This window comes from Lipotes vexillifer, unplaced genomic scaffold (genome assembly GCF_000442215.2).
Source record: "Lipotes vexillifer unplaced genomic scaffold, Lipotes_vexillifer_v1.1 scaffold125, whole genome shotgun sequence".
NCBI lineage: Eukaryota > Metazoa > Chordata > Mammalia > Artiodactyla > Lipotidae > Lipotes > Lipotes vexillifer.
The window spans coordinates 184,608-195,040 of NW_006785403.1; the positions used below are offsets into that span (position 1 = coordinate 184,608).

Genomic DNA, 10,433 nt, shown 5'->3' on the forward strand with positions numbered 1-10,433 from the left:
GAATTGACTCTCAAGAGCAGAGTCCGCTGTCAGTGTGAGAGGCTGGGGCTTAGTGACAAATGACAGCTCAGCATTGGGCGAGGATTCTGGTCAGAGCTTAGGGCCCCTGGCTCTGCTGTCACACTGCACCTCAGTCCTGACATGTGAACTCTCGCAGCGCCTAAGGTTTGTTTCTTTTATCACTGGGAATTATTTTTTCCCCAGATTTATTGACTGACATGTAACATTGCGTTAAGTTTAACATATACAACGTGATGATTTGATACACATGTATACTGTGAAATGATTACCACAGTAAACTTAGTTAACACCTCCATCACCTCACATAATTTTTTTGTGATGAGAACATTTAAGATCTACTCTCCCAGCAACTTTCAAGTATTTAATACAGTATTGCTAACTAGAGTCACCATGCTGCACATTAGATCTCCAGAAGTTATTCCTCTTATAACTGGGATTTTGTAACTTTGACCAACATCTCCCCATTTCCCCACCTCCAGCACCCCCGGCAACTACTTCTGGTCTCTGTATCTGTGAGTTTGGCTTTTTCGGATTCCACATGCAAGTGACATCACACAGGATTTGTCTTTCTCTGTCTGACTTATTTCACTTAGCATACTGCCCTCGAGGTCCATCCATGTTGTTGCAAATGGCAGAATTTACTTCTTTTATGGCTGAGTAATATATTGTCAGGAATTACTGCTCTATCTTTACTTTACCTTCAGAAGCATAGCCGGCTCTGGCTTAATAAAAATGCTTATTTTAAAAAGGAAGGCACACGAAGAACTCTTTTCTAAATAGTCCCACTTTCCCACCAACGTCTTCAGAGCAGAAGCTTAGATTGTGTCTTCCAACTAGAAAGATGTGTCTTTTCTTGAGTCATTATTGATAGAACAGAAATTGGAAGAGAATGAAAGTCCTATAATGATCTTGTCCTCACTGTGTTTGCTCATGTTATCAGACCTCAGCAGTCAGGGCTACACATGGCTCAGGGGCCCAGCATCCTCCATCTTCCTCTGGACACACTTCTGCCCACAGGCCTGACTGTCCCGTAAAGCAAGTGTCTTGTTTTATGTTAGTGGCCCTCCTTGGCCACTGATTGGACTGATCCATGTGACGTATGAATGGTATTCTGGTTGGAAGGTTGTGCCGAGATACCTAGAGTGTTATCTCATGGAATTTGGAACTGTCTTATGTATAAACTGGGTGTAGTTTATATCTATAAGGTTTATCTATACACATACACACAAATACATCTGGCCAGTGGATAGTGGACACTGGAAATGAAAGGATTTGGGCGCTGAAGATTTGGGAAGAGAGCAGCTATTACCTGCACCACCCATAGCAAAACTACAAGGGAGACAGAGAGAAACTGAGTCTGAGGGGGAATGTGAGGGGGCAAGAACAGAGGGGCTGTCTCTGGAGCTGCCTCCTTCCTGCCCTTCCAACATCTAAGGTTCGTCTTTGAAATCCCTCCCTGAATTGACCTGATTTCACCACAGTGGGTTCCTTTGTGCAAGCTTGACTTTGAGGCAGTCAGAAATAGTTGTTGGTTTCAACTACCATTGAGCAGGCTTTAAGGGTTTAAACAACCATTTAAAACACAATGCTGGGCTTCCCTGGTGGCGCAGCGGTTAAGAATCCGCCTGCCAATGCAGGGGACACCGGTTCGACCCCTGGTCCGGGAAGATCCCACATGCCGCAGAGCAACTAAACCCATGCGCCACAGCTACTGAGCCTGCGCTCTAGAGCCCGCGAGCCACAGCTACTGAGCCCGTGTGCCACAACTACTGAAGCCCGTGTGCCTAGAGCCCGTGCTCCGCAACGAGAGAAGCCACCGCAATGAGAAGCCCGTGCACCGCAACGAAGAGTAGCCCCTGCGCGCCCCAACTAGAGAAAGCCCGCGCGCAGCAACGAAGACCCAACACAGCTAAAAATAAACTAATTAATTAATTTTAAAAAATAAATAAAACACAATGCTATGGATCCATACACACAGCCAGAGGTTGAAATGGCGAGATTCGAGTCCAAAGCCCACCTTTGTGACTGAGGGGTCCTTTCCTAAGGAAGGTGGGATCTGGACTTTGGCTTGACATGAAAGCAATATGCTCACTGGTGCAAGAGGAATAAACAGGGTAATTTCCAAGAAAAAGTCACATTCTTAGAGAGTGATGGGTAGAAGGTGTAGCTTCAGCAAGAAGACCTCAGCACAGCACCCTCTGCAGCCCGAAGTCCCGGGGTGGAGGAGGGAAATGGAGGACCTGGCAGAGGGGACCAGAGCAGGGATTGGACACAGGACATGAGGAATCTGGGCAGGGGAGGCTCTGAGGGCCCAGGAGGCAGGGAGGGACAGAAGAGGCGTTGAGGGAACAACAAGGAATGTGGGAGCCACATGGAAGGATGGAAAAGGGGAAGCGGACCAAGTGCCTGGGGGAAGATTCAGAGAGTCAGAGAATGGCTGGAGCAAACAGGAAAAGAGGGAGAAAGCGACACAGAATTAGGGGACAGAGAAGAGATCAGGGAAGTTGGAAAGGAAGAGTGCAGGAGGATGGGGGGGGGCCACAGACACACACAGAGACAAGACTCCCTGGTTCTGACACATTCTCATCGGTGACCCCTGCTCCATGGCATGGCCCCTCCCCATCTATATTGTCCTTGTTTTCTGACTGGTTAAAAGAAGAGCTACTAATACCATCCCAGTCTATCTCAGAGGGAAGAAGTCAGGTCCAGGGGAACACACATCCTACCCCCTCACACACGCTATTTTCTCCGACCGCACCATTCTGCAGCGTGTGCACTGGGAGACCAGTGAAGCTGCAATGGAGGAGGGTGGTGTGGGATGAACCTGGAGGGCCAGGGGCCGTGGAGTCCATGTGAAAGGTTTTGATCTCTTTGGGGTAGTTGTGGTCAAATTCATAAAGTCCTGATTCCTCTTTTCCATTATCTGTCCATCTCTGGCATGCCTGCTTCACCAGCTGCAAGTATAAACACAGCTGTACCTCTTTTCTTTTTCCTATTAATTGCTGGAGCCCCCATATGTCAAACAGTTCACATGTAAAGCCTCTCCCTCCAGGCATCCAAGAACCCCAAGGTCTTACTTGGTCCAAAGGGGAATTGGTCTCCTGCCAAATACCCCAGAGAAGATGAGAAAAGCTAGTGAGCTCGGTTGTGGTCTGTCACGGCCTCTGGTCACTGTCGAGCACTGCCCCACACGTATAGATACTTGTGTGCTGTTGAGGGGAGGAGAGACTCCAGGGATAATGTTGGACTCACCTCGCTCATGCTCAGCCACTGTCCCCAGAGCTGAGTGGGATGTGGCTGGGCCTGCAGGAATGTCCACCTGTCAGCCCCAACTGCTCAGCACCAGCCCAATGCTCCTCAGAACCCTTGGTGTCCTTTCTCCCAGGGGACCCCACGTGGATGCTCCTAACCCTTCACAAAGCTCCTGAGTGTGGAACGTCTCCATGCGGCCCGGCCCTTACTCCCCTCCCCTCCACTAGTTCTGCAGACCAAGGGCAACTGTGGAGCATTTTTGTCAGGGCACAACGGATCCCATCACACTCCAGCCAACAGATACGAACTGGCCTTAACTTCATAAGACCAAACAACCTTTCCCATGATAACAAAGCCTATCCCATGGCTACCAGCTCCCTCTATTTCCAGACATAGGTGACGGTGGCATTTGGAGTTTGTTTTCATGGTTTCCCTCTCCCAGCACCTCATTATTATAATATTATTAATATATAAAATAATGAAATCAGAAAATATCAATAGAAAAACATTCCATGTTTCCAACCAAATAGAGACATTTATACCAGCATGTAAAACACAAAACTCACAGTTTGCATGGGTGAATGTGCTCCCTAGAAGCGTGACTGATGCATTCCATAAAGCCTTATAGGACGTAGCAGCCCACAGAGCAAGCGACGGCTCTGGGCCCTGCCACTGCGAGTCCCACTGTGAAGAGAGGTTTTATTGTAGAAACATTTACTCTGAAAAAATGTTACTGCTATACATATCCCGAACCTTAATTTTTTAATAAAATGAAAAACTGCGACACCTTTACTTTTTTACTAACGGTATTAAATATACTTTCAGAATGCTCTAAAAGCTTTAAATATGTATTTTTCCATGGTTTCTTTGTTATTGCAATAAAAGGCCCTAAAAACCTATATATTCTCATATCCAGAATATATAAAGAACTTTCAAAACACAATAAGAAAATAACCAAACCAATTAAAAAATAGGCAAAAGATTCAAACACACACTTCACCAAGTAAGAGATAAAGATGGCCAACTAAACATATGAAAAGATGCTCAGTTATGGGCTGAAAATGTAAATTAAAGTCACAATGACATCTATTAAAATGGCTAAAATTAAAATAAATCAACAACTGATGCTACCGAGTGCTGGCGAGGATATGGAGCAACTGGAACACTCCTTCATTGCTGATGAAATGAAGGGAATGTAAAATGGTACAGCCACTCTGGAAAATAATTTCACACTTTCTTATAGAGTTAAATATATATTTACCTTATGATCCCACAATTCCACACCTGGGTATTTACCCAAGAGAAATGAAAACACATGTCCACACAAATTATTCTAGCAGCTTTATTTGTAATTGCCCCAAGCCGGAAAGAATCCAAGTGTGGGTGAATAAGCGGTGGTACATCCATACAACAGAATACTACTCAGCAATAAAAATGAACTAACTGCTGATGTACCCAATAACTTGGATGGATCTCAAGGGTATTATGCTATAATATTTAAAGAGTCTAAATTATAAATATAGCTATTTCTATACAAAAAGGTTTTTAGAGAAATTTTCACTATAAACAGTGATATCAAGCCATAATGTAGGCTGAAAGGGTTAAGGAATTCTTTTAAATTAAATAAAGTTATGAAGGAAGGAATAACCCATTTCATTATATTAATTCAGCTCCATAGCAGGAGCTGCCATGGGAGCATTGGTCCAGGGTTTCCAGAATCTGTGGCTCCCCTGCACTTCTGAGCTTGGCTTCAGTGACCACCTTATATGCTTGTGCCCACTGCTGACCCCACCCCTGCTCAATTTCAGGTACCCACCTATTTTTTAAAAATAAATTTATTTATTTATTTATTTTTGGCTGCATTGGGTCTTTGTTGCTGCACGTGGGCTTTGTCTAGTTGTGGCGAGTGGGGGCTACTCTTCGTTGTGGGGCGCGGGCTTCTCACTGCAGTGGCTTCTCTTGTTGCGGAGCACGGGCTCTAGGTGCGCAGGCTCAGTAGTTGTGGCACGTAGGCTCAGTAGTTGTGGCACATGGGCTTAGCTGCACCACGGCACGTGGGATCTTCCCAGACCAGGGCTCGGACCCATGTCCCCTGCATTGGCAGGCAGATTCTTAACCACTGTGCTAGCAGGAAAGTCCTACCCACCTATTTTTGAAAGGCTTTAGTAGTTGCAAAGTAGTCCCTTCACCAGCATAGCCCTGGGGAGTCAGGAATTCCACAGATAACCCATCCTTGCGCCCTGGAGCACAGCAATGTCCATAGTCTTCCCCAGAAATCTAGGACATCCCAGGCTCCCTGAGACTCTGCAGCTATATTCATCTCTTTTCTCAAGGATGCTCGGGGCCCAAGCATCAAAAGCACATTAAATAAAAATGATGACTCACCAACCAAATGTTTAGGCCTTTGAATGATTTACCCTTTCGCACAAAAGGTTATGCAACTCATGCCCAGAGCACCCCAGAGCTCCCCAAAGCAGATGGCCAAGGAGAGTCATGTGCCATCAGAGACTGTCAAAGGGCAAACGTTTCAAAATTATGCCTCTTCCACCAAAGACAGCACTTCTGCTCAAGCTCACCCTTTGCCCAGTACCCAACCATAAAGAGTCTGTTTGTTGAATCAGCCTAAAGGGTGAACATGACATCGTTTATCTGTTTATGTAGCAGGTTCTTCTACCCAAAGGATCTCACCAGTTTTCTTGATTTTCCAAATCGTCACTTTTCCACGATCTGTGCCAATGGAATGCAGTAGTACCATAGACCCAGTTCCCTCATCATGGATATTTGGTTTAGGAAGGAACCTCAATACTCATTTGTAGGAACTGACTGTACTCGGCATCAAAGGAATCTGGTCACCAGAGAAGGAAGCACTTACTGGGGGCTGGGAAACGTTCCTCTCCTGCTCCCAGCTGCACTCTCCCCAGCACCATTTGATTATGAACAATGTTCCTGTGGTGGAGATGGCAAAAGGGCCCCATTCTCCCCTCCTTGTATCTACCACTCTCTGTGTCATCCTGCAACTCTGTGTCCTCACCCCTTCAATCTGGCTACCCTGTGTCTTACTTTAGCCAAGAGAATGTGGCAGAAATGACAGCACACCAGTTCAAGCCTAGGTCTCAAAAAGCCTGATATGGTTTTGTTTGCTCTCATAACCCAGGCACCACCACGAGAAGAAGGCCAGGGCAGCCTGCTGGGAGGATGAGGGACCGCGTGGACAGGGTTCAGTCCAGCCAGCCTTCCCCGAGCCAGTCAACCTGCAGACTGCACGCAGGTCAGCAAGCCCAGCTGGGCTCCTCCAGGCCTAATGAACCAACCAAGCTGAGCCAACCCACAGGGCTGGGAGCTAAATCAATGGTGGTTGTTTTAAACCACTAAGTTTTGGGGTAGCTTGTTACACAGCAAGAGCCCTCTTTTCCTTTGCCATAGGAAGGTTCCAATACCTCACATTCAAACTACTCTTTGGGCTTGCAGGCAGAGAGAAAAAATTAATTCTTCCTACTTCTGATAGCTGAATTAGGTGTGGGTAGAAAACACTAGACTCCATTTCCATTTCAACTCTTTCACTGCCTAACCAACCTACATTTTAAAGAATTTTACTTATGAGATCAATGGAAGATATATTATTAAAAAAAGGCACTTTCTGTCCCAGCTTTTGTTGAGGTTTCCACCAGTGATACCACAGTACATCATAGAGATCATAAAGAAGTCAGATCATTATTTCACAAAAAGCTTTGTTTAAACAAGCCGTGAAAAAAATTTTTTATCATCAAATATAAGTTTAATAATCTCTTTATCACATTCCCCAGGTTTTAATTATTGTCTTCATTTCATTCTGTTTACATTTGTCACATACATCTCTATAATACACAGATACAGACCTATATTTGCTATATACTTCCTATCATTTAATTGTCTTTGGATCAATATAGAATTAGTAGGGATCAGCATGGGAAAGAATACTACCTTTTTCTGAAAGTAGATTCTTATGTATTTATTTAGCACCTTTTATTTAAGGATCTCAAGATACTTTAACATTCACTGTAGCATCCTTATGTTATCTCTAGTTTGGGAAAATGTCAAAAATTAGTGCCTTTTTATAGGAAAGAAAAGAAAAGTATCAGTGAGATGATGATAGTCACAGTAGAAACTTGGGTCTTTAGCTCAGCCTTCTCCTTTGTGAACTATACTTTGTTTAATATGTCAAAAGGTTTAATGGTTTCTTCCATTTTTATAACATCTCTCTTTGGATGGATGTGAACTAAAAGGGCAGCACAGACAGTAAATTCCCACCAACGGATCATCCTGGCAACACAGTTATTTCCTGCAGTTTTTCATGTCAGCTAAGAAGCCCCATAAATTATAGAACCACCTCTGCTTCTCCATTAAAAGTCATAATTGATGGCTACTATTCTAGCATTTCCAAGAGACCTGCAACCGACAGGGAGAAACCAGTGATCAACGATCATTCCCTTCAGCTGGGCATTTGTGGCCATTAAAGTCTGGACAGTGACCGCTATCACCACTCTTAAAACCAACCAGACCTGCAAAATTAATTTTAATGTGCTTAGATATTTTAACTTTAGTATTTGAGGAGAACAAATGCTCACTGGTCACAACAGATGAAACATCCTAGGTAATTCCTTTCACTCTGACTCACATTGTATATTTCCTCACAAGAGCACTGATGCTAAGAGAAAAGCACCTCTATGATAAGTTTTCTTAAGCTCACAATATAAGGATTTGGGTTTTTAATGTAAACGCATGGAAAATAATAAGAATGTTTTCCACTTCTACAAGGCTAAATTACAGATACACGATTTTTTAGGAAGAAAATGGTACCTACTGCCTAAACACATTTATGCTATTCTTGTTTAAAAAGAGAACAAACGCACAACTTTATTCTTCCTTTCTTGAACTTTCCTGGCACCTTCCTTTCACCGTGTGTGCAGGCCATCCCATGTCCTACTCATTTTCCACACCTTTTCCAGGGACACATCAAGAATAAGAATGCCAAGTGCAGCAACTTGGATTTTTGAGATTTAGTTCCCCAGGTACCTGGCTGCCTCTGCCGGGAAGGGTACTACATTCACCCGGGGGGAATGAACCATTCTGAGATGGGGTAAAGGAGGCAGACACGAATTGCAACTTAGTGCTGCCTAGAAATTGACACAAACTTAAAAAACATTCAGGGTGAAAATGGGGTTTCTCCTTTTCCTTTCTTTAGAAAACTGAGAACTCAGAAAAGTTTTCGAACGCTAAAAGTCCCTCCTCTTGTTCTCTGAGCCTCCCCCCAGGCTTCACATTTCTAGCCTTCTTCCAAAAGTGCTTAGTACAGACTCCTCACCTCTTTCCGCCCCCGCCATTACCAAAACACAGTCATCTACTTATGAGAAGGGACCAAAAGAAAACATATAAAGAAGACCATCACCCTTAGGAGACTTTTCAAGAAAATCGTTAAATAGTAAGAAAAAAAAGGGCGGACAGTATCAAGAGAAACGTTATGAGGGACAGTGAAATACAAACATCAAACATGGAGGACGGGGTGGGGGAAGGGATACAGACCCAAATAGAACAGGACGGCCATAAAAACAGATGTCGTAAAGAGACAAACTACTGATGAACTAATAACGGGAGGTGGAAGTGGAAGAAGAAAAACTATAGAAGGAGGTAAAAAGTGGAGTAACAGAAGAGAGCAACGTGTACCTGTGCAATTAGTAGACACGTGACCGTGGATGGCAGTGAGTAGTAATAACAAATGTACTTTTGTTTGCTTGTTTGTTTTTAAAGTCCCCGATTCCATTTAGAACAAGATGGATAAAGAACGTCCGGTCATTTGACGCAGGTGTACCGAACGGAGGGGCTCAAAGGCACACCTCTGGGGCCACGGCCCCGCCCCACCCCAGGTCCCGCCCTCAGCCCCGCCCAGGCGCGGGTGCGCGGCGGCGTCGTCAGCTGGGGACGCGACTCCCGATGTGCGCGGCGCGGAGGGCGGGCTGGAAGGCCCGCAGCTCCGCGCCAGCCCGGCTGCAACCGTAGCGGGTTCTCGGCTGCTCAGCGCCGCGTCTCGGGCGCGCCGGCCTCGGCCTCCCCCGCTGCTCAGCGCCGCGTCTCGGGCGCGCCGGCCTCGGCCTCCCCCTGCTCCTGCACCGGCCGCGAGGCCTTGTCGGGCCCGGGGGCGCCTCGCTCCTGCAGCCCCGGGCCCACCTCGAGGCCGGCGCACGTGTTCGGGAAGCGCGGCCCGAGGCCGGCGAACGAGTCGCAGCACGGCGGGCTCTCCTCCTGCACCGGGCGGCCCACCGGCTCCCCCGCGCCGCCGCCCGGCCCCGCCGGCCCCTCCTGCGAGTTCTGACTGACGTAGACCACGATGATGTCGCCCTTGAAATTCATCACCTGCCCGCTGGAAATAAACGTGGAGTTACTGTTTCCAGTCACATTTCCTACAAGGGGAGAGGAAGAGAGAATACGCAGAGGGTGAGTCATCAGTTCTGGGCGAGAACTTGGTCTTGTGAGAGGAAAGTTTCCCAATGCATGGAGGGGCGCTGGCGCCCCGGCCCTCTCACGGGCGGCCCTTCCTCACCCACCCGTTCCCTAAAATGCATGGGGCACTCCCCGTGGTTCCTTCCTTTGCCGTCTCACCGGGCCTGACTGAGGTGGAGGAAGGAAAAAGGGAGGGAGAGAGAGAGAAGACGAGGGAAGAGAAGCAAGACAGTCGGCCATCCTGAAGTTTTGTCGTTGGCCACATTGACCTCGGGGGACACTGGCATGAGAGCCCGCCCGCATCGCAGAATCACAGACGGGATTCAGATGTTGCAAAAGGGTGTGCGCATGTGATGGATAACGCAGCAAACACAGCCAATGGTTCAGCAATGGTCAAATGCATCAGGAAGGGAAGCAAAGGCTGGAGCGAAGGTTGCTGCCTGTTAGGACCCTGGAGCCCACCGCAGCCCAGCCTCCTCTCTGACCAGACTCTCACATCTTTTCACCCTCCCTGGAGAGGTCCCTAAGCTCAGCCCTGGAGGGCCCTGGGGCCCCCTGGGCTCAGTATTTAGCAGAAATTAATTTCCTTACATTTTTTCAAACTCCTAGAAAAAAGAGAGATTCACAAGACTAAAATGGAGAAAAGCCAACCAACCAAACAAAAACAATCTTACAAATCACTCTTT

The 10,433-nt window shown here is 46.6% G+C and overlaps 1 protein-coding gene across 1 annotated transcript in view; it reads right to left on the reverse strand.

Moving 5' to 3' along the window:
* Positions 1-9,366: 9,366 nt before the first annotated feature.
* TNFRSF11A (TNF receptor superfamily member 11a) overlaps positions 9,367-10,433 on the reverse strand; it is a 53,007-nt gene continuing 51,940 nt past the window's right edge. The window contains exon 13 of the mRNA XM_007457533.1: positions 9,367-9,707. Coding sequence (XP_007457595.1) covers positions 9,367-9,707 — 341 coding nt within the window. The remainder of the gene's footprint in view (positions 9,708-10,433) is intronic.